Below are 26169 nucleotides of genomic sequence, written 5' to 3'. Positions count from 1 at the left end.
CAATTTTTTATGTTTGTCATGAAACTCTCTCAGAACCCTTCTAAGTTGTTATTCAAGTCCGTGACCCAACTATAGCTAGACGGGTGGGTATATAGAAATTTCCCTCTCACAATCTCTCATAAAGTCGCCTCTATAGACCTTGTACAGTACGAATGGTAGGCGTCCATATCATTCTGAGCATGGATTGGTCACAAACCTGTTATGCATCAATTGATTATAGAACTAGGAGTGTTTGTTTTCAGTTTCCATTTAAATAAATGTAAGTGTAGAAGTTTACCACCTATGGGTTGATTCATATCTTATCTTAAGGATGGAAATATGATCTCTATGGGGTTATCTCTATCATTTAGTTTGGATTAAGGATTCTAGATTCGAAACACCAACTATTGAATCAATTTCGGTGGTCATTGAGATACTAGAGGTGTGTCCAAAAGATCTTCTCGGAGTTCATTCTAAAAGGTAAATAAAATTTTTAATTAATATCCTTCCAAATACCAACCGATTTCTATTCCTACTTAAAGAATTGCTCTAGTGGATCTGAAGGTATTGATAGTGTAGTTGATAGACCTTTTAGATAGGGGCTTCATCAGACATCATATTTTGCCATGGGGGGTGCAAGTATTGTTTGTAAAGAAGAAATTTGGTTCACTAAGAATGTACATTTACTATAGGCACTTGAACAATGTAACCATCAATAATAAGTAACCTATACCTTGGATTGATGACATGGTTGACCGACTTCAGGGTGCTTGTCATTTGTAAAAGATAGACCTGAAATCGTGTTATCATCAACTCAGGGTCATAGATGATGAAATTCCAAAAACAACCTTCAGAACTCGGTATGAAAATTATGAATTTGTAGTTATGTAATTTGGACTAAACAATTTTCCTTGAACTTTCATAGATCTGATGAACAGAGTGTTCAAGAAGTATTTGAACTTTCTCGTTTTCCTCTTAAATGGTGATATCCTCATTTACATTAGAAATGACAAAGAACATACAAATCATTTGAAAAACTTGTTTTAAAAACTCTAAAAGATCATTGTTATTCGCAAAGTTTAGCAAATGTGAGATCTTGTTGCAATCCATTTCTTTCCTTGGTCATATTTTATCTAGCGAGGGGATCTAAGGGGATTCACAGAACATAGAGGCAGCGAAACAATAGCCTATACCTCTCCTAAAGAAATCAAAAGTTTCTTGGGTCTAGTGGTATATAACAGATGGTTCATGGAGCAATTTTAATTTATAGCCTCTCTATTGACTAATTTGACTCATAAAAGGTGAACTTTTACCGATCAGATGATTATGAGAAGAGTTTTGGAGAACTGAAAACTAGGTTGACTTTATCTCCTGTTTTGACTCTACCAGAGGGTTTAGAGAGTTAGATTATTTATACTGATACATCTAGAGTCGTCCTGTCAAGACCTGAGTCTAAAATCAAATGAGACAGGCGTCGTTTACCTCTTAAAGGTCACAGACAAGCCTATATAAGTCATCTTTACTTCATCGAGGTCAATTTTAGTGGAAAATTTGAATTTTTTATTACATTACATTCATATAAGACATTCTACTTAAACTCATAAACGTTCACAATCAACCATCTAATATTAAGATCATCAAATGAAAGAATCGGTTGCATATCTAAGATAGAATATAGTGGGCAAGCGTCTTCAAAAGCATGAGGGCCTACCAAATCCAGATGAATGCTCCACGTCCGGATAACTTCTGCGTCGTATCGTAAGCTCTAGCATCCGCTTGTGCCTGCACCTAAAAGTATAAACTTGTATGGTATTAGTACACACTTGTACTAAGAATGTGTATATGAAAGCACACACCAATGAAATACATGATTAAGAAGAGCTCTATCATAACGATATGAATTATGGAAAGTTAATTCAGTGGACTTGCGTAATTTGGATTAGAAAAGTCAGTGGACTTGCCAAATTTGGATTAGGAAAGTCATGCCATGAGAGTAACATGCATCATCATGCTTATCATTTTACAAACAACACATAACACATTGTAAATATCATATAACGTAGTTCATGTCATTCTTTCATATGCCATGAGACGTTGGAATCATGGACTTGACATTAGGACTTCCCAAAATGAGGGCTCAACATATGTGACCTCAACTAGGGAGCCTTCTTTAGCAAACATGGAGTGTTCTTCATTCATTCAAACGTACTTCATTGTCATTGATTCATATACTAGGGCAATCACTAGTCATACCTAGGATGTAGTTTAAGACTCTCATCGGGTTTACTATTCAATGACCAAGAATAACCTAGTGTCATTACTTGAGTCTAGCTCACCTCTTTATTATCCTATCCTAATACCTTTGGTATCATTCATTTCATTATGTGCATTCGTTGAGGCTGGCCTCATTCTTTCGTTGGGAACTTTAACCTTAACCGACATAGATCATGTGTGCATCATGAAATCTAGTGTGTAATCTCGACCCCGAAAAGAGGTGGAATCACCGGCCAAAGTGATCCAAAACATGCTAGATCCCTATATTGGCAGTATAGGTTCAAAGACTAGGAGATATAAGGAGATCCATACCCGGCATACCGGACAGTCTCATCTAATGAGAGTTATGTGAACCTCCGCCCTTCCCGAAGGAAGGCATCACCGCTTATAGATAGCCTATTGTTGCTTAGTATAAAGTTCCACTACATTCGACTCATATATCATAGGAAGCTGGCTTCTAGAATGAGGACATCATAACTCATTAGATGATTTCTCATCTAATCATTAGTATTAAATTCAATACTTTCATTAGAGTGTTCATAGAGACTGGTCTCTTTATGAACTTTAAAATCTTATAGGTGAGTACGTTTTTGTAACATTTACTTAGGATCATTTGAAATTGCTCTCATCTATCACATTAGCCTCTTATCATTTTCTCACCTCATTGATTAATATTAACACATTTTCTTTTCATAATTACTCACCCCTTCACGTGAATGTTCATTTTATCATATGCCAATGCACTTGGCCATTTAGTGTGTTTCACACTCTTAGTTAACCCTTCTAGGGTTACATCATTTTATCACATACATGTTAGGTTCACTTACTTTTAAACGTATGCTATACTTATCAGTCCACACTTACAAGACATGAGGCTTCATTCATATTTTGTCTAAGTGATTCATGTTTACGCAAGATTATGTGGTACAAGACTTGTGCAGCTTGTAGATATGACAAGATATTGATTTCAATCTTTAGAGGCAGCATTGATTAAATATTTACTTACGTATGACTTATGTTTCAATGCAGAATTGGGCAAGGGAACCCGATTTCGAATCCTTTGAACAACACTTAATCTAATTTTAAACTTGATAATTGCATTTTTCAGATTTGGGAGACTCTAGTTCGATTCCCATCAACCCTATAGTATTTCTTTCTTGTTCTCCTCTCCTTTTTCGTTTTAAGGCAAGGAGGTTGTGGGTTCAATCCCCCATAAGCTCATTGTTTTTCTTTTAATTTATATCTTAACTTTCTCACCTATCAAGGAGGTTGTGGGTTCAATCCCCACTCACCACATTTATTTTCCTCCTATATTTTTCTCCTAACTCTCTCATCTATTCATGGGGTTGTGGGTTCAATTCCCACTCACCACATTTTTTTTCTCCTAACTCTCTCATCCATTCAAAAGGTTGTGGGTTCAATCCCCTCTCACCATATTTATATTTCTCCTTTATTTTTTTTTCTCCTAACTCTCTCATCCATTCAAGAGGTTGTGGGTTCAATCCCCACTCACCACATTTATTTTTCCCTTTTATTTTTCTCCTAACTCTCTCATCTATTCATCTTAGCCTCTTGTTATGTTGTCACTATTTTCATTAGTATCATTGTATAATGTAATTTCTCACCTCATTACGTAAATGTTGATTTACTAATCTTGCCATTTACTCATGTTCTTACCCAATTCGGATTACGCATTATTGATTAAGTATTTCATGACATTCTAAGTATATTTTATATAAGACTTATGCATTTTACATATGCAGCCAATGGACCCAAATTCAATCCTTAGTGGCTGCATTTTATTTCATTTTAATGTGTCTGACAATTTCAGTCAAGGGACCCAAGTTCGAATCCCTTAGGCAGCACATTATTTTTAATTATTTGGAGTTCTAGATGGCTTCACTCATTCTGCCAAAACGATCTGGGATCGAATTCCAGTGGCCTCAATTTTTATTATTTTATTTTTGTGTCAGATTTATGTATCTCACATCCTTGGCCAAGGATTCTTTCCTCACTATTTTCTTTTTCTTTTATTTCCAAGCTTCTTTCAACCTGACCATGTTCGAATCCCCTCTCTCACCCCATTTTGTTTTCTTTTATTTTAAGGCTTAAACTCTTAGTATTAGGACCTTAAGGTCTCGAGTTCCACCCTCAATGGCAGCATATACTTTTCTTCATTTTTACAAGAGAATAGCCGAAACTATACTCCATTAACATATGCCTTTAATTATCTTTCTTTGCATTTATCTTATGTGTTTTAGCTTAGAGTTTTACATAAACTTTTAACCAATTCGTTAAGGAATTTACTTTTATTTTCCTGTTCATGAACATCATGAATTCATCATCATATGTTAATAACACAACAAATACATAGAACCTTATTCACCACTTTCTTGAAATTAATGTATAATATGCTTCTCATGATAACTAGTATTATTGTGTACATAAAACATACATACAGCCGGACACACATAAAATGATCATACGCTTTGCAGAAGTATCACATTACGTACACTTAAAAAAGTTCCTATGATTGTCTACCTGTAAACATACGAACGCATGCATCACTTTTCAAAGGATCTAATGACAGGGAATGCAACGGGGATAACCTTAGTTTTTCAATTGGAGTACGTACTGAACCTTACGGAACTCTTGGAAAAGGGACCAAGAGAGAAAAGAAAAACCATACCTTTTCAGCCTTTATAACCAGCCACAGCCACACGTTTCCACCCACACACAAACCTTTCTTCCGAGCTTTGATTCTTGTTCCCAGGTGAAGTTCTTTACTTGAATTCATAAAGAACTTAGGCGTACAACTTTTTTATTTTTGTTTTTGATGAATGCCGCCTATAAATCTTTAGAATCACTAAGCTTATTTTATTTTTCTGTTTTGAATTGTAAAATAAAGCTGAAAAACATTTTTACAAGCGAAAATGAATTAAGAGTGCACATTGAATACACTCCTAGTGGAGGTCGTGTACCTCTTTCCTTGGGAGTTTGTTGTTGACTTATTTAATACAATTTAAATAATAAAATCAGATTATAATCTATATATTATGTTACTTTAATTCCCCTTCTTATATTTATTCTATAGTGAATGAACGTGATTGTGCAAAGAACAGAATACTTCATTAGTGATTATCGTGGCTTAGGATTAGGTGAAGCAGTTTAGACTTAGTCAAATAGGAATCTTTGAGGATTCAGAAATGCAGAATTGAAGAAACCATGCAATAGCCAGGGCCAGCGCTCCGGAGCAGCCCAAACTTTGAAAAATCTAATTTAATTAGTTTAGTGAAATGATGATAATGGCCTTAAAAAAATCAGATTATAAACCTCAATTCAATCCACTTAAATGTTGTTTCCGTTGAGGTTCGAACTTGTGACGTCCCCATTGCGAAAATGGGTCCCTCCCAGTTGACCCGACCCAATTTGCCCCATTAATTAATTAATTAATTAATTATCTGATTTTCCTTTTTCTTAAGTAAGTATTTAAAAATTAATTACATAAATTAATTCACCAATATATATAATGAAGTAAAATCATTGCTCCGACCTAGGTTCGAACCTAGGTGGAGCAAGATTTTGCTCTTGGGCAATTTCGGCCCTTTCTACCCAATATGCCCCTCCATCATATTAATTATACAATTAATTACATATTTAGGGCAATTACGATACTACCCTTAGCCTTGAAAAAGATCGTTTTACCCTTAGACCCTCCAAACTTATGAGTTCCCCTTTTTATGTCCGTTAAAAACTCATCTGAGTAAATCTTCATATTCTGGAGCCGTACATGGATGGACCCAACCTTTCCTAGCTCAACTAATTCCCCAAGTTGTCTGGCTTTGTTGTCGCAAGGGTTCAGAGGTTTGGTTCTACGTGCACTAATCCGTGATAACCCGGTCTATTCGTATGCATTCTAGACACATTAAGCATTACTTAGCATATCCATTTTTAAGGATGTTACATTATCCCACCCCTTAGGAACATTCGTCCCCAAATGACACTTCTAATAATCTAGCACAACGCCAGTCATATCATAACATAGGTATTATACAGAGTCAGGCAATAACAACCAGGAATGGAGATGTTAAGGAACTTAGACTTAAGAGTAGAAAATCTAACCTCAAGAGATGAAGAGATGAGGGTAAAAGGATCTCATATCAGCCTCGGACTCCCACGTAGCTCCCTCAACAAGATGGTTCATCCACAATACCTTCAATCTAGCAACCTTCTTATTTCTCATACGTTTTACATGCCGGTCTAGAATCTCAACAGGAACCTCCTCATAGGACAAGTCTTCATCAACTCCCAAACCTTGAATAGGAAGAATCAAAGTTGGATCACCAAGGCACTTTTTTAACATAGAGACATGAAAAACCAGAAGAACAAAAGCTAGCTCCGCAGGCAACACCATCTCATAGGCCATCTCACCCACACGATGTAGGATCTCATATAGTGCAACATACCTCGGACTCAACTTCCCCTTCATGCCAAACCTCATCACCCCCTTCATAGGTGATATCGTCAAATAGACTTGGTCACCAACATCAAAATCTAAGTGTAGTTTTCTGTTGTCTACATAGGAGTTGTGCCGACTGTACCCAGTAGGAACCTGTCCCTAATAACCCTTTCCTTCTCTAAGGCCTCATAAATGATCTCTGGACCCAAAATTTATGAAAGTCAAACCTTGAACCACCAAACTGGAGACCTACACCTCCTACCACATAGTGCCTCAAAGGGTGCCATCCTAATGCTAGAGTGATAACTGTTATTATATGAGAACTCTATCAAAGGAAGATGGTCGTCCCAACTACCTCTGAAGTCAATCACACACTCTCTCAACATTTCCTCCAATGTCAAAATTGTGCGCTCTGCCTGCCCATCAGTCTGAGTTTGAAAGGCAGTACTAAGCTTTACCTGCGCGCCTAAGATCTTCTAGAAGGATCTCCAGAAATGTGAAGTGAACTGAGCTCGTCCATTTGAAATTATAGACAAAGGAATCCCTTGCCATATCACAATATCATCAATGTAGAGGCTCGCATAATCCTCGGCTCTGTAAGTAGATTTCACAAGGATAAAGTGGGCATACTTAATCATCCTGTCCAAAATAGACCATATGAAGTCATGATGTCTCCTAGTCTTCTTAATACCAACCACGAAGTCAATATTAATGTCCTCCCACTTCCAAGTCGGACCCTCGATAATTTGAGTAAGACCACCAGGCTTAAGATGTTCTCCCTTAACCTGTTTACAATTAGGAAACTTGGCCACACATTCTGCAATGTCCTTCTTCATGCAATCCCACCAATTGATCTGCTTAAGGTCATGATACATCTTGGTGGAACCTGGATTTATGGAATATCTGGAACTATGGGCCTCTGCAACAATCTTGGTCCGCAAATCATCCACATCTTGTATACACAACATGTCCTAGTACCTAAGTATGTCGTCACCTCCTATATCAAAGGACTCATTCATCTTTACGAACATTGAGTCCTTCAACTCCATCAACACTGGATCTAGATGCTGACCCTTCTTGACTTCAACTACCAAGGATGAATTAGAACTAGGATGAACTGAAACACCCCCACTAGGCGAGTCAACCAACCGCACACCCAGTCTAGCCAGCCAGTGTACATATTTCAACAACTCCTTCTCATCCTCAACGTGGGTTGTACTACCTATGCTCATCCTTCTCAAAGCATCAGCTACAACATTAGCCTTACCTAGATGATAGTGGACACTCATGTCATAGTCCATCAACATCTTCAACAACCTCCGCTGACGTAGATTCAACTTGTCTCACTTGTACTAGCCTATCGTCATGTAGCCACTCTTTCGTTGCTTGTTCATCGTTTAGAATAAATATACTCTCTTAGTCATTTCATTTAGTGACATTGATTTTTAGGTGTAGATGCAAATTGTCTCACATGCACTAGACTATAGTCATGAAGTCATTCATTTCTTTACATATTAACTATGACTTCATTCTTAACACTTTATTTTGGAGTATGCTTGATATTTGACTTTACATCATTCTACACTCCCCTTATGTGATCCATTGAAATCTTAGATCCAGTGTAAACGGGAGGATTCATCCTCGTGAAGTCCCTTAACCTGTTAGCCGTGGTGCTGGCAGGTGGGTTCTCCCTGGGAACACCTTGTTGATCTGCCTGGGCTATCATAACCTGAGCTTATAGAGTGATGGCTGTGCCATCTTTACCAAGGTTGTCCTCACTTTTCCATCTGTCAACCCATTTTGGTTAACATGCATCTTTAGTCCAGCAGATGGAGCCTGTGGAGGAGATTGATTTACCCGAGAAGCTCCTCCTCCAATCTCTCCGCCTGCATTTCTCCTTGTATTCATCTTTTTGAATCTAAATAGTTGATGTTAGATATACTCTTAAAACGAAAAAATCATATATTAGAGAAGGCACGATAAGATAAGAAGAAGGGAACTTTTCTATGCATCATGCAGTCTTCAGCATAGTGGTGCACTTCACTACCATGACTTAGAAACTACTCAATGTGGTTGATGTGAACTTATTATCCTCTGAAGTTAACCTAGTGCTCTGATACCAACTTTGTCAAGACAAGAGTCTAAACCCCAGACGAGACCGCCGTCATTGTCCTCTTAGAGGTGGAGACAAGCCTACATACATCATCGTTACTTCATCTAGGTTAATTTTAGCGGAAAATTTTGAACTTTTTGTTACTTAACATTAATATAAGACATTCTACTTAGACTCATAAACGTTCACAATCAACCGTCTAATATTAAGATCATCAAATGAAAGAAATAGTTCCATACTGCATTGGGTGTATACTTGCCAAAATGGAACCAATACAATGTCTAAAATAAGATGAGAAAGAAATGCTAGTGGAACATACTCCACTAACTCAAACCTATACCTAAGTTAGAATATACTGGGCAAGCATCCTCGAAAGCATGAGGGACTACCAAATCCTGATGAATGCTCCACGTCCGGATAGCTTCAGCATCGTATCATAAGCTCTAGCATCCGTCTGTTCCTGCACATAAACGTATAGAGGTGTATGGGATTAGTATATACTTGTACTAAGAATGAGTATATGCAAGAACAAACCAAGGACATGTGTCATTAAGAAGATTTCTCTCCTAACGATATGAATTATGGAAAGTGAAGTCAGTGGACTTGCCAAATTTTGATTAGGAAAGTTAGTGGACTTGCAAAATTTTTATTAGGAAAGTCATTGGACTTGCCAAATTAATTTAGGAAAGTTAGTGGACTTGCCAAATTTTGATCAGGAAAGTCATGCCATGAGAGTAACATGCATCATCATACTTATTATTTTAAAAGTACCACATAACATATTGTACAAATCATATCACGTAGTTCACACCATTTTTCCATATGCCATGGGACATTGGAATCATGGACTTGACATTATGAATTCCCAAAATGAGGGCTCAACATATGGGACCTCAACTAGGGAGCCTTCTTTAGCAAACACAGAGTCTGCTTCATTCATTCATACGTACTTCAATTTCATTCATTAATATACTAGTGCAATCACTAGTCATACCTAGGATGTAGTTTAAGACTCTCATCGGGTTTGCTATGAAACGACAAAGAATAACCTAGTGTCATTACTTGAGTCTAGCTCACCTCTTGATTATCCTATCCCAATACCATTGGTATCGTTCATTTCATTATGTGCATTTGTTGAGACTGGACTCATTCTTTCTTTGGGAACTTTAACCTTAACCGACATAGATCATGTGAGCGTCATGAAATCTAGTGTGTAATCCCGACACCGAAAAGAGGTGGAATCAACGACCAAAGTGAACCAAAACATGCTAGCGTATATAGGGGATCGATCCCTGATAGATCCCTATATTGGCAATATAGGTTCAAAGACTAGGAGATATAAGGAGACCCATACCCAGCATGCCGGACAGTCTCATCTCATGAGAGTTATATGTGAACATCCGCCCTTCCCGAAGGAAGGCATCACTGCTTATAGCTAGCCTATCGTTGCTTAGTATAAAGTTCCACTACATTCAACTCATACATCGTAGGAAGCTGGCTTCTAGAATGAGGAAATTATAGCTCATTAGATGATTTCTTAACTAATCATTAGTATTAAGTGTGCATTAAATTCAATAGTTTCATTACAGTGTTCATAGAGACTGGTCTCTTTATTAACTTTAAACTCTCATAGATGAGTACGTTTTGGAACATTTACTCAGGCTCATTTGAAATTGCTCTCATCTATCACATTAGCCTCTTATCATATTCTCAGCTCATTGATTAAGTTGAACACATTTTCTTTTCATAATTACTTCTAAATGTATGCTTGACTTATGAGTCCACACATACAAGCCATGAGGCTTCATTCATAGTTTGTCTAAGTGATTCATGTTTACCCAAGAATATGTGGTACAAGACTTATGCCTCTTGTAGATATACCAAGATATTGATTTCGATCTTTATAGGCAGCAATCATCATAAAATTTACTTACGTATGACTTATGTGACAATATGGAATTGGGCAAGGGAATCCGATTTCGAATCCCTTGAACAACACTTAATCTTATTTTAAACTTGATAATTGCATTTTTCAGATTTGGGAGACCCTAGTTTGATTCCCATCAACCCCATAATATTTCTTTCTTGTTCTCCTCTCCTTTTTTGTTTTAAGGCAAGGAGGTTGTGGGTTGACTCCGCCACAAGCTAATTATTTTTCTTTTAATTTATTTCTTAACTTTCTCACCTATCCAAGAGGTTGTGGGTTCAATCCCCTCTCACCACATTTATTTTTCTCCTTTATTTTTCTGCTAACTCTCTCATCCATTCAAGAGGTTGTGGATTCAATCCCCATTCACCACATTTATTTTTCTCCTAACTCTCTCATCCATTCAAGAGGTTGTGGGTTCAATCCCTACTCACCACATTTATTTTTCTCTTTTATTTTTTTCTCCTAACTCTCGCATCTATTCAATAGGTTGTATGTTCAATCCTTACTCACCACATTTATTTTTCTCTATTTTTGTCCTAACTGTCTCATCCATTCAAGAGGCTGTGGGTTCAATCCCCACTCACCACATTTATTTTATCCTTTATTTTTTCCTCCTAACTTCCTCATCTATTGAAGAGGTTGTGGGTTCAATCCCCATGTATTTATCTTAGCCTCTTGTCATGTTGTCACTATTTTCATTAGCATCATAGTATAATGTAATTATTCACCTCATTAGTTAAATGTTCATTTAATTATCTTACTATGTACTCATGTTCTTACCCAAATCGCAGTACTCATAATTGACTAAGTGTTTCATGACAATCTAAGTATATGTTATGTATGACTTATGCATTTTACACTTGCAGCCAAGGGACCCAAGTTTAATCCTTAGTGGCTGCATTTTATTTCATTTTAATGTATCTCACAATTTCAGTCAAGGGAACCAAGTTCGAATCCCTTAGGCAACACTTTATTTTTAATTATTTGCAGTTCTAGATGGCTTCACTCATTCGGCCAAGTCATATACCCTGGTTTCACGGTATTTTTAATGCTTTTTGCTTAAGTTTAGTTTGCGTCCAAAAGTCCTTTTGTATTAATTTTTATGTAAGTTTCTTTTTATTTACAGGAAATCTGTCTAAAAATGAACACGAAAGTTTTTGAGCAAGAAATGCAGAAAAGTACCACCTTCGGAGCTTGTGACGGTCCGTAAGTGGCATCGTAATGAAGCTGTTGAAGGAAGATGGGAAAGTCTGACAAAATGTGGGGTTACGAAGTTCATGACGGACCGTCGTAGCCATGCCAGTCCTTCCTGCTGGTTCGTCGTGATGATCAGAAAAGTAGTCCCTGTACCCAAATTCCAATAGTTAAAGTGTTATGGAACAGAGACCCTCGACGGACTGTTGTGCCTGTGATGATCCATCATACATGACGTCGAGGGTAATGAAGAGAGCAGCAGAAAAATTTGCAAAGTATGGGACGACGGAGTCCATGATGGCCCGTCGTGACCACGACGAACCATCGGGAGGTCCGTCGATCCAGCAGCGTTTTGATAGATTTTCAGCAAATAGAGTCCTTCTTTGATTAGGTTTTTGTTTTTTCATAAATAATTGAAAAAACATCGTTTTTGGCGTTAGACTCTTGGTTATTAGACACTTGTATGTTAGATTCTTTGTAAAGAGATTATTTTGATTATTACACTTTGGATTGTTACACTTTTCTCTGGAGTTGATTGTTGGTGATTTTATCAAATAATCAAGTAAATTTCTGGATTTTATTCTTTCTCATTTAAGTATGTGCATGAATTCTTATATTATATATATGAATATTGTGATTATGACTATGTGTAGTTAAAATCTATAAATAGGGTTGTGGGAACCATAGGTGAATAATAAGATAAAATCTTACTAAAATAACAATTCTTGAATAGTATCTTGCATGTATTGATAATTCTTTCGCTTAGAAGTCTTTTTAACGGATTACCACTGTTAGAACTCGCCTTAATGCTACTTGCCGTACCAAGGAGGTAGATAATAGGAAAAGAATAATCAACATAGATTTAGTGTATACTATCTAATAGGCTAGTATTGATTGGTACGAGGTAATAACTTAGTCAAATATCGAATACAATGCTTAGTATGAGGTAAAGTTAAGGGTTAGTATAGAAACACACGTAGCCGGACCAAGGTGCGGAGTGAAATTTTCTAGATGTCGGACCAAGGATTTAGAAATACGTAACTTATCACTTTGCATGGAAGATACTAGGAAAGAATTGTTATCATTAGAATTATAAGGTTAGGAACCTTTGGGAACACGTAAACCCTAGTTACTTTTATTAATTGATTAAACTCCCACATTTGAATGTGTTAGTTGTCTACTTTGATTTAGCTAATTATTTTCATTCAATTAGAAATAAAACCCCCCCTTTTATTGTCTTTGTTTTCTAATTAAATAATTGACTAAATAATAGTAATAATAAATTGAAAATAAGTCTGAACTATTTTCCTCGTGGGAATGATCCCAACCTCATTAGTTGGGTTCTTTACTTGATACGACCGCTTTACTTCTTATTTAAGAAGTAAGTTTCAGCGTATAAAATTTTGGTGTCGTTGCCGGGGAAAGTAGCTTTTAGATTAACTTAAACTTATTACTATAGTTTAGTCGATATTTTCTTAATTTTACTTTGTTTCTTGTTTTTTTTATTCTTGAAGAACTATTTTCCTTGTATGCCAAATGCACAGAGAGGAAGAGAACCCTTGTTCCCTTACAATCATGAATTAGAGCGTACACTACGAAACATGAATCAAAACTTGGGTATTAATGATGATGATCCAAAACAGAACATCCCAGCTCAAGTTGATGTTCATGGTCAGTTATTACTCGATGCTCCGGGTGAAAACCAACAGAGGGGACAACATCCCGCTCAAAGTCCCCAAGAATACTACAGAGGCTATGACGATATAGCATACTCCGATGTTCCAATTGTCTTGTCCCCTCTACAACCATGCCACACCTTTGTGGTAACTAGTAGCCTGATGCAAATGCTCAGTGCCAGAGGTTTGTTTTTGGGGCTACCTTCTGAGGATCCACATGCCCATATAGATAAGGTAAGAGCAGTGTGTAAAAGTTGTGTAGGGGGGCCTGACTTGGACTTGGATGTAATAGAGATATGAGTGTTTCCTCTCTCACTGACGGGAGAGGCTGCTATTTGGTTCAATGAGCTCCTTTATAACTCAATCTTCCCTTGGAACTAACTAAGGGATGTTTTCTTAGCACGCTACTACCCGGTCTCCAAGAAACTAAACCACAAAGACATAGTGAACAAGTTTGTGTCACTACCATGAGAGTCAGTTAGTAGTTCTTGGGATAGATGCACCTCGTTTTTGAAAAGCGTCCCCAATCACCGCATAGATGATGAGTCACTGAAGGAATACTTTAATCGGGGATAGGATGATAATAATAAGGCGGTGTTGGATAGTATAGTGGGTGGTTCTTATGGGGAGTGTCCTTATGCTGAGATTGCTGAAAAGTTAAGGAAAATCTCCAATAACAATAAAGCTTGGAGTATTAGGAAGTCATATACTGGGAGAAATACCTTTGCAGTGCAATCCACTCACAACCCAGCCGCAGATGAGATTCGTGAAGAGATGGCTCAGATGAGAACTGAGCTTGGGTTGTTATTAAAACATGTCACTGGCTGTGCAGAAAAGATAAATGCAGTCAACTACTTTCAAAACCACCACCATAAAATGATGAATGCTATTATGAGGAGGATTCCTATGCGGTAAATGAGCACACGGGGGGTTTTCGACCGAGTTCCTAAGGCTCTAATCAGGAGAATTGGCGCCAAGGTCAAGGGAACCAAGGTCGGATCTATGGTAACTATAACCGTGAGGGTCAGTATGTTCGAGAAGGAAATTACAACCGCGACAACAACTTCAACAGGGTTAGCTATGGTAGTAGAAATGATAGGAATAGGCCCTATGTTTGTCCTCAAAATCGTGAAGTTACTCCTAGGGATGGTGGATGTAGTATGGCGCAAGTTGAGGATATGTTGCATAAAATGATGAGGAGGTTCGATGCAAGTGATGAGCACACTAAAGATTTGAGGAATGATTTAGCGGGCATTGGGCAGAAAGTCGATACACATGCAATATCGATTAAGCAGCTTGAGTTACAATTGGCCCAATTATCTGCTACTGTGAACACACGGATACCGGGCACTCTTCCTAGCAACACTGTCCAAATTCTGAAAAATGATGGACATTGTATGGAATAAGCAAACCATTGACCCACCTATGCTGTCTAATGACAAAAAGGTTACAAAAGATACTGATAAAGTGGTAGTGGTTAATGGTGAAGTAGAAGATAACACTGGAATAGATGATGAAGTGCCTAAAAAGTTAACTCCCATGCCTAGACCACCACCCCCATTTCCTCAAAGATTAGTGAAAAAGACCGAGGACGGTAAATATCGGCGTTTTATAACAATGTTGAAGAAGCTTTCTATCAATGTCCCTTTGGTTGATGATTCAGAACAAATGCCCGGTTTTGCCAAGTTTATGAATGATCTGGTTACAAAGAAAAGATAGATCACTTTTGAGGATGATGATAGAATACAACATTGTAGTGCTATTGCTACAAGCTCTAGTACAAATAAAAGAATATCCGGGTGCGTTCACTATTCCTTGCACAATCGGGCTATTAAATTTTGCGAAAGCATTATGTGATCTGGGGGAAAGCATAAATCTCATGCCACTCTCAATTTACAAGAAGTTGGGTTTGGGTGATCAAAATCCCACTACGATGCGGCTTCTGATGGCCGATCGAACACTGAAAAGGCCTATAGGGATACTCAATGATGTGTTAGTAAAAGTGGAGTCGTTCATATTTCCGGCAGATTTTGTTATTCATGATTGTGATGTCAATTTGAAGTGCCCATTATTCTTGGGAGGCCATTCTTTTCTACGGGAAGGGCCTTAGTAGAAATGGAAAAGGGGCAGATGAAATTTCAGTTGAACAATGAGGAAGTGACCTTTAACATTTGTAGGTCCACGAGGCAGAGTGGTGAACTCCAATCGGTATCTTCTCTATCCTTCAACGTTGGTGAGTCATCTGAGCCACAAATAGAACGTATGTGTGTAGAAGCATTAGCGGCAGCAATAATGAATTTTGATAACAATTGCATTGAAGAGTATGAGTCATTAGTCGCGACTCTTGATTGAGGTGATGTTCGGTTTAAACCGAAGAAATATGAGTTAGACATGAAGAATCGCGAGTCTCCACCCACGAAACCATCTATAGAGAAGGCTCCAAAGTTAAAACAAAAATATCTCCCACCTCATTTCAGGTATGATTTCTTAGGAAATGGTGACACTTTGCCGGTAATCATTGCATCAGACGTGAATGAACAACAAGTTGAGAGTTTGGTGAAAGTGCTAAAAAGGTTCAAAAGAGCTATTAGGTTGACTATTGCGGACATTTTTGGGATCCCTTCTAGTATTTGTTCTCATAAAATCCAACTCATGCCCGATCATAATCCAAGTATTGAGCACCAGTGATGCTTAAATCCACCTATGCAAGAGGTCGTGAAGAAGGAAATAATTAAGTGGTTAGATGCCGGAGTAATCTATCCTATCACCGATAGTAGTTGGGTATGCCCTGTTCAGTGTATACCTAAAAAAGGGGGAATGTCTGTGGTCCCCAATGAGAAAAATGAACTTGTTCCAATGAGACCGGTTACTGGATGAATGGTGTGTATGGATTACCGCAAATTGCATGGACTGAAAAAGACTATTTTCCTATGCCCTTCATGGATCAGATGTTGGATAGACTTGCCAGAAAAGGGTGGTACTATTTTCTTGATAGATATTCAGGGTATAATCAGATTTCTATTGCACCAGAAGATCAAGAGAAAACAACTTTTACTTCTCCATATAGGACCTTTGCGTTCAAAAGAATGTCGTTTGGGTTGTGCAATGCACCTGCCACATTTCAGATATGTATGATGTCGATATTCTCCTATATGGTGGAAGATACTATAGAAGTTTTTATGGATAATTTTTCTCTGGTTGGTGATTCATTTAGCGGTGTTTGAACAATTTATCTGAGGTCCTTAAGAGATGTGAAGACTGCAATTTAGTACTAATTTGGGAAAAATGCCACTTCATGGTGAAAGAAGGTATTGTTTGGGTCATCGCATTTCAGAAAAGGGCATAGAGGTTGATCGAGCTAAAGTCGAGGAAATAGAGAGATCTCCCCCACCTATCTATGTAAAAGGTGTAAGTAGCTTTCTTGGGCATGCAGGTTTTACCAAAGATTTATCAAAGATTTTTCAAAAATTGCACATCTGTTGTGCAAACATCTGGAGAAAGATTGTAAATTTTATTTTGATGAATCCTGTCTTAAAGCATTCGGCGAGCTAAAAGAAAAATTGGTGTCTGCACCTATCAATATTTCTCCGGAATGGAACAATCCATTTGAGGTGATGTGCGATGCTTGTGGGGTTGCTCTTGGTGTAGTATTGGGACAAAAAAAGAACAAAATCCTTCACTTCATTTACTATGCTAGTAAACCCTAAATGAAGCTAAAAAGAACTACACAATGACTGAGCAAGAACTCCTTGCAGTAGTCTTTGCTTTTGAAAAATTATGCTCCTATTTGCTAGGTACTAGAGTTATAGTGCATACTGACTATTCAACATTGAGATATTTGATGGCAAAGAAGGATGCGAAACCAAGGTTGATTCTATGGGTTTATTGCTAAAAGAATTTGACTTTGAAGTGAGGGATAGAAAGGGACCAAAAATCAAGTTGCTGATCACTTGTCCCGACTAGAAGATGAAGCTATGAGAGTGTTAGGGGATGTAATTGATATTGATGATACTTTCCCCGATGAGCATGTATTTGTTGCCTCACAAGTCTTGATTCCATGGTTCGCAGATTTCGCGAACTATCTTTCTAGTGATATTATTCCATCGGACTTGTCCTTTCATCAAAGAAAAAAGTTCATGTACGATGTGAAGAAGTTATTTTGGGATGAACCATATTTATATAGGAGTTGTGCCGACGGTCTTAATCGGCGTTGTGTGCCAGAATGTGAGATGTTGAGTTTTTTGGAGGCATGCCATTCCTCAACCATTTGTGGACATCATAGTGCTATCCGAACCGCTCATAATATATTACAATGTGGTTACTATTGGTGAACCCTTCATGAAGATGCTCATGAGTTTTCTAAAGCATGTGATAGATGCCAAAGAGATGGCGACATTTCAAGAAAGCAAGAGCACCCTCTAAACCCCATTCTTGTGATTGAGTTATTTGATGTTTAGGGTATTGACTTTATGGGTCCTTTTGTGAGTTCTCATAAAATGAAGTATATTTTAGTAGCGGTTGATTATGTATCTAAATCGGTGGAAGCTATCGCCCTCGCAAACAATGAAGGGAAGAGTGTCACTGCGTTCTTAAAAAGAATATATTCTCTCGTTTTGGCACCCCAAGGGCAATTATTAGTGATGGGGGCTCCATATTCTGCAACAAATTGTTCAAAGGGTTATTGGAGAAATATGGGGTTCGCCATAATGTGGCCAGTCCTTACCACCCTCAAACTAGTGGGCTAGTTGAAGTGTCAAATAGGGAGATGAAACAGATATTGTCAAAAACAGTGAACGCTAGTAGAACGGATTGGTCAAGGAGGCTTGATGACGCTCTTTGGGCCTACCGGATAGAGTATAAGACTCCCATATGTATGTCCCCGTACCAACTTGTATATGGTAAAGCTTGTCATCTTCCGGTTGAATAAGAGAATAAAGCCATGTGGGCTATTAAAAAGGTGAAAATGGATTGAACGAAGATGCAGAACAACGGTTAACTAGGTTGAATGAGCTCGATGAATTTTGCCTGAAATCTTATGAAAGCTCAGCCCTCTACAAAGAAATGATGAAGAAGTACCATGACATAAAAATTGAAAAACGAGAGTTTATGGTTGGGGATTTGGTGCTTTTATTCAATTCTAGGTGAGCTTGTTTCTGGGCAAGCTCAAGTCCAAATGGATTGGTCCTTACTTGGTTACCCTACTATACCCTCATGGAGTAGTTGAGGTGAAAACTAAGGAGGGTGTGCGGTTCAAGGTGAATAGACAACACATAAAATCTATTTTTGATATGCTGAATCGGCGAATGAAGTGATCGAGGCATACCATCTTGATGAAGTCTGAGTAATTAAGTGTCCTCAATCGGGCCGCGATGTTAAATCAGGCGCTGGTTGGGAGGAAACCCAATACTTATAGTTTTTCTTTCTAGTAATGGTAGCATTTTCTACTAATGGGTTTTTAAAGTTGCATGCACGTCACCAGGAAATTCTGCAGAAAATCACTCTGCAACAGTCACTGACGGACACATCGACGGTCGTCACGCACGCGATGGACCGTCACATCATGCCAGGTACGTCTGTCATTTATTTTCAAAACTAGGGCACACATGGCGGAAACAATGCCGGACCGTTGCATCTGCGACGGACCATCGTCGAGGACTCGTTGCGTCATTAATAGGAGTACCCGACCTAACCCAGTTGGGGTAATTTAAAAAAATTGGCAACCTTTAAAAACCCACACCTTCATTTCACTCATTTCCTTCCTTCTTTCTCTTCAACATTATACCCCCCTTCTCTATCAACCGATCGTTTCCCTAAATTCCCTAATTCCGGATATCTCCTTTCTACTGGTTCGAGTCTGCTGCAGTAATTATCTTCTTGATCACCAAGTACCTTCCTCTCTTGTTTTTCTCAAATTCTCAGGCATGTGTCTCTGATTTCTACCCATTTACATTGCATTTTTGTTTATCAATTAGTATTAGCCTATTTCTTATTGATTGGTTCATTCATTAATACAAATTTTGTCTGACCTAGGTTGAGAATCCTCAAAATTTCCTTGTTAAAACTCTAGAAATAGGTGCTTTCGCATTGCTAGTTTACTAGGTATTTGGGTTAGAAATATATATATTATCACTAAGTATTCAATATGAGTCATAGCGGAAGATTGTGGCATCCCCAATTCTATCACTGAATGACAGAACGAGACCCCGATGACGGACCGTTGTACCCACGACGGACCGTCATAGGGTTTGTTCCAACATCCCACTGTATGTTTTTCACCAAGTGTCCACCAATTGATACATGCGTTGGACCGTCGTCTCCACAACGATCCATCTTGCACAACCGTTTTGGTTGTCAGAGACCCTTTTGTCTATGGGTCGCCATACTTTTTCTAAGTGTCCTCTGACGGAAATCTACAACGGACCGTCGTTACCAAGACGGTCCGTCCTGCACAACCGTCATGGTTCTCAGAGATCCTTGTCCTAAGGGTCTCCCACTTTTTCTAAGTGTCCTCTGACGGACATCTATGACGGACCGTCACATCCTCAATGGTCCGTTCTGCACAACCGTCGTGACGGTCAGAGACCCCTCTCCTAAGGGTCTCCATAATTTTTCTACGTGTCCTCTGACGGACATCTACGACGGACCATCACATCCTCGACGGTCCATCCTAAACAACCATCGTGACGGTCAGATACCTCTCTCCTAAGGGTCTCTATGACGGACATCGACGATGGACCGTTATTATCACGACGGTCCGTCCTGCTAATCCGTCATACTTATCAGAGACTTTCCTTCAGGGGTTTCCACATCAAAATAGTTAAAGTAAGACATGATGGACCCCATGACGGTCCGTCTTACTCACGACAAACCGTCACCTGGTCCGTCGTACTCACGACAAACCGTCACCTGGTCCGTCGTGTTTCACTGTTACAATAGAAAAGTCATTACAGCTTAGCTCTTATATTTATTTTGTTTCATTTTTGCTCGTCTCGTTTGCTCCTTCTCGTACTAATATTGATACTTTACAGGTACTATCTGTGATGGCACCAAAACAATATCGAGTTTACGCACGTGGGCGATCAAAGTCTGTCGCCCCGTCTTTCTGCCTGGTCATTGGCTCTGATGATGTGAGTGACCTCGAGTACGTGCCCCTAGGCACTGCCACTCTATCCCGAGCTGCAGGTGCTGCCAAAGCTACACCAAAAAAGGTGGCGTCCGGCGTAGTCACTGACTCCCAGTCTGATGAGGAGCGCACCCTAACCGGCACACCTTCTGGTCAGCTACTCATGAAGAAGGAGTGTCTGGCTCCTTAGGAATTTCGTGGTCGGAGGAAGCCTCCGGGTCTGCTAAAGTCCCTGCACCTGCCACAACTGCACAGTCTGCCTCATCTGATAAGGCTGATAGTTCTGAATCCACTCTCGGCTCACCGACCCGTGCTCTCACCCCAATTGCCGACTAGCCCAACCGGTGGTGTGTCGAAGGGCAGTATCAAGTTTATTCAGACTTCTGAAAGACAAAGGAGTCATGACACGGACCCTAAAATTTGAGAGGCAGGTCTTTTCTGGAAGTCTCCCTACAATGCCAGAGATCCATAATCTCTTCACCAGATACCGACTAGGGTGGACAGCGCATATTTGGGTTGTTATAGTAAAGAGTTGGTCCGAGAGTTCTACGCCTCCTACGTGGCTACTCTCATATCACAGATTGATGCGCGGGCTGCCCCCGCCAAACAAGCCCCACTTAAGCATGTTCGAGTACGTAGAATTCAGGTTGATATCTCCCTGCCTGCCATTCATCGGTATGTATACGGCGAGGATGTTGATGCCAACTGGACCGCTCTCACCAACGAGTTTGACTACCGGTGGCAAATTGTCAAAGATGGCCAATTCTGACCTTCACGGCTAAGTTCTTATCGTTGATTGTCCGCCACTGCCTTTCCCCCACAACTACTAATAATATAGTCACATAGGATCGTGCAGTTCTGAGAGCGGCAATGATAGCCGGGTTTGAGGTGGACTTTGCGTGGCTTCTACAGGCGGTCATGCACGAGAGGGCTTTTAAGGCTACAACTACTTACCCTTTTCCGTGCATCATATTTTCTTTATGCAGGTGTGCCCATCTGGCACATTGATCAGCTCAAGACTCCGCCGGGCACTATTGATATCGGCCTCATCTGGGATGAGGCCAATGAGTTGGCTCCACGCAGAGGGCCCTGTCTAGAGTTGCCTCCACTTGGTGACAATCTGGATACGGTAGCACAAGCTCGCACGGCTACGCAGTCTGCTTCTGAAACCACTGACACTACCCCAGTTTAGTCTATCTCGGGTAATAGAACTGCCCCGAGCTCCTCTCGCTCATCCCCTTTCCCTGCTCTGGTCCCGCTTGCTAGGGTCCAGAAACAAGAGGACAGAAAGCTACGTTTCTGCATCAAATCCAGCCTTGGATGCAGAGATCTATTGCTGAGGCAGAAGAGCGCTTGGAGCGGAGAATGGTCCAGTAGAAAAAGTGGAAGATCGCTGAGGTTCATCAGTGCTTGGACGCTTTTGAGTTGCAGGTGCTAGCACGGCCAACCCCTCAGGTGGATGTGTCAACCCTTCAGGCTGCGGTCGAGAGTATTTGAGCAGACATTAATATGATCCTAAAGGCTAGGGTGCCTGAGTCTGAGGCCCCTTCTGTAGATCCTGCTGAGGACACAGTGATGGCGGCCTTATTCGCCACTTCTAAGATTCCACCACCTCCCACTCGAGAGCATGCCAAGAGGCGTAAGGGTCGAGAGGAGGATGAGGCTAAAGCATGAAAGAAGGAGCGCCGTGAGATGGAGGCTGCGAGGAGAGCCTCGCTTGCTGATGAGGAGGCGCGTCGGATGATGGCTATAGAGTCAGCTACTGGGGCATCTAGCTCCAGAGATGTGGCGATAGCGGGAGGCACTGCTGATAGCGCTGTTGCTGATGAAGACACTACTGAGGGTGTCCAAATTACATAGGTTGTGGGTTCCGGGGAGCCGGACCCACCAACTTGTTGATCGTCGGCGCTTTGCGCCCCAGGTTTGCTTCACCTACCACTCTCGTATTTCAATATTTTTGTATGCATTGGGGACAATTGCATGTCTTTTTGTTGGGGTTGGGGTAAATGGGAAGTGAGTGCTAGGGTGAAGTCTGAGAAGCCCAATTCACTATCCTTTTTTGGGGTTTTCTTGCTTGTTCTTTTTCCCCAAGAGACTGATTATTTTTACTGTTTAACCGGCATGTCTATATCTTGTGAACGTAGTTTAACTCTGGAGTATATGGCTAAAATGATTTCCTGATGAAATGAAAATGATGCATGACTAGGCATAGTAATTTATAAATGTGTGGCTCTAAGCATGACATATAGATACCATTACATGACCCTAAGACTAAAATTCGAACTAGATGTCTGATAATCATGTAGAGTAAGGAGATGTCAAGTGAGTGTGAGGAAGATATGAATAGTCCACTATTTGTACAGAGCTAGAACTTGCCTATTTAGTCCTGCCAGAAGTAAGTTGTAAGAGACAATTAGGAAAGGATCATAGGCCCTTGTTAAATATGGCCAATATTTAGCCTAAATAAAAAACAGAATGAAATTAATCCCTCTTTGATCCAAATGATTTGAGATTAAACTAGACCTTTCTTTTTCACCCCAACTGATCTTTTTTGGTAATAATGTGTTGCACCCCGTCTCTCCTTGGACATGTGCACCTCAGCTTATGCCAAAAGCATAAGTTGAGGGTGGCTAATGGAGTAAACAACCTTTTTATGGCCCTGACCCAACTTTTGGTATTGTGTACTTTTACTCATGGCAAATACATGAGTTGAGGGTAGCTATTATGAGGAATGCTCTGGAAAGTGGGGTTGAAAGAACAAAGAGAGAGAAAGAAAAAGTGTAAATTGACTCAAGAACCAGTTGAAAGAAAAGTGAAATAATAATAAAAAAAATACTATAAATACAAGCAAGAAAAGAAGAGAGTCACTTACACAAATGGAGAAAGAGGGGAAAATAGCAAGGTGAAATAGTATGAGAAATTGGGCGAAATAAAATGATAAAAAGTGGTATCTTTAGCCGATATGTCAAGGAGGACAGGAAGTCACTAAAGTATACCTAAATATACCCTACCTGACCCTGAGCCTATGTTACGATCTAAGAAAGCCCTATCGTAATCCTAAAAGTTGTATAACGAACTTAAAGCAGTGAAAATAAGGGCAAGCTTTTGGCAATATGTATGAATGAGTTGTGAATTTGTTATGAGAGTGAGTCTTGAAAAGTAATCCTTATACTCAAACTGAAATAATTGTGTGAAAAATGAGGATGTTGCTTTGAAGTGAGGACACTAGTTACAATACCAGAAATATTAGCACCTCAGTGAGAAATTGAAGAGGATAGGTGTTAGTGCGTGGTGAGTCTGTGTCATGGTTTGATTCCACATAGTTCAAGCCTAAGAGTGATAACATGCATAAATATGATGAGACTGATCGGGATTGATGGCCAAATGATTGCGAAAGATAAAATATGGATACTATTGTACAAAGATTTTGTAGTGGGTAATAGTGCGTCGCTTGAGAACAAACAACGATTTTAAGTTGAGGGTGTTGATATACCGTGGTTTCACGGTATTTTTAATGCTTTTTCCTTAATTTTAGTGTGTTTTAAAAAAGCCTTTTTGTATTAATTTTTATGTAAGTTTCTCTTTATTTACAGGAAATCTTTCTAAAGATGAACGCAGAAGTTTTTGATCAAGAAATGCAGAAAAGTACCACCTACGGAGCTTGTGACGGTCCGTCGTGCCTGTGACGGTCCGTAGTTGGCGTCGTAGTTAAGCTGCTGAAGGAAGATGGGGAAGTCTGATCAAGTGTGGGGTTACGAAGTGCATTACGGACCGTCGTAGTCATGACGTTCCATCCTGCTAGTTCGTCGTGATGAACAGAAGTAGTCCCAGTACCCAAATTCCAAGGGTTTAAGTGTTATGGAACGGAGACCCTCGACGGACCGTTGTGCCTTTGACGATCCGTATACCTGCCGTGGAGGGTAATGAAGAGAATAGCAAAAGAATTTGCAAATTATGGGACGACGAAGTCCATGACGGCCCGTCGTGACCACGACGACCTGTCGCATGGTCCTTCGACCCAGCCGCATTTTGACAAATTTTCAACAAATCTTTGATTAGGTTTTTGTTTTTCATAAATAGTTCGAAAAACCTCATTTTTGGAGTTAGACTCGTGGTTATGAAACACTTTTATGTTAGATTCTTTGTAAAGAGATTATTTTGATTATTATACTTTGGATTGTTACACTTTTTTCTAGAGTTGACTGTTGGTGATTTTGTCGATTAATCAAGTAAATTTCTGGATTTTATTCTTTTTCATTGAAGTAAGTGCATGAATTCTTATATTTTATATATATATGAATACTGTGATTATGATTATGGGTAACTAAACTCCATAACTAGGGTTGTGGGGACAATGGATGAATAATAAGATAAAATCTAACTAAAATAACAATTCTTGAATAGTCTCTTGCATGTATTGATAATTCTTTCGCTTAGAAGTTTTTTTAACGGATGACCAACGTTAGAACTCGCCTTAATGCTACTTGCTGGGCCAAGGAGGTAGATAATAGGAAGAGAATTATCAATATAGATTTAGTGTATACTATCTAATAGGCTAGTATTGATTGGTACGAGGTAATAACTTAGTCAAATATCGAATACAATGCTTAATATGAGGTAAAGGTAAGGGTTAGTATAGCAACACACGTAGCCGGACCAAGGTGCGGAGTAAAATTTTCAAGATGCCGGACAAAGGATTTAGAAATACATCACTTATCACTTTGCATTAAAGATACTAGGAAAGAATTGTTATCGTTAGAATTATCAAGTTAGGAACCTTTGGGGAACACGTAAACCCTAGTTACTTTTATTAATTGATTAAACTCCAACATTTGAATCTAGTAGTTGTCTACTTTGATTTAGCTAATTATTTTCATTAATTTAGAAATAAAAAAAAACCCCTTTTATTGTCTTTGTTTTCTAAGGAAATAATTGACCAAATAATAGTAATAATAGATTGATGTTAAGTCTGAACTATTTTCCTCGTGAAACGATCCCAACCTCATTAGTTGGGTTCCTTACTTGATACGACCGCTTTACTTCTTATTTCATAAGTAAGTTTGAGCGTATCCCCAAGAAGATCTGGGATCGAATCCCCGTGGCCTGAATTTATATTATTTTATTATATTATGAGATTTACGTATCTCACACCCTTGGTTAAGGAACCGAGTTCGAATCCCTCTTCCCTCACTATTTTTTTTTGTTTATTTCCAAGCTTCTTTCAACCTGACCAAGTTCGAATCCCCTCTCTCACCCCATTTTATTTTCTTTTATTTTAAGGCTTAATCTCTTGGTATTAGTACCTAAAGGTCTCGAGTTCAACCCTTAATGGCAGCATATACTTTTCTTCATTTTTGCTAGAGAATAGCCGAAACTATACTCCATTAACATATTCCTTTAATTTAATTTCTTTGCATTTAG

General features: G+C 39.1%; 1 protein-coding gene across 1 annotated transcript; it reads right to left on the bottom strand.

Moving 5' to 3' along the window:
• Window positions 1-6376: 6376 nt before the first annotated feature.
• On the bottom strand, window positions 6377-6679 carry LOC107024900. The gene has a single exon (XM_015225827.1). It carries the CDS (start codon window positions 6677-6679, stop codon window positions 6377-6379), a length of 303 nt encoding a protein of 100 aa, XP_015081313.1.
• Window positions 6680-26169: the final 19490 nt, after the last annotated feature.

This window comes from Solanum pennellii, chromosome 7 (assembly GCF_001406875.1).
Source record: "Solanum pennellii chromosome 7, SPENNV200".
Lineage (NCBI taxonomy): Eukaryota > Viridiplantae > Streptophyta > Magnoliopsida > Solanales > Solanaceae > Solanum > Solanum pennellii.
This window is presented reverse-complemented; position numbering and strand designations above follow the sequence as displayed.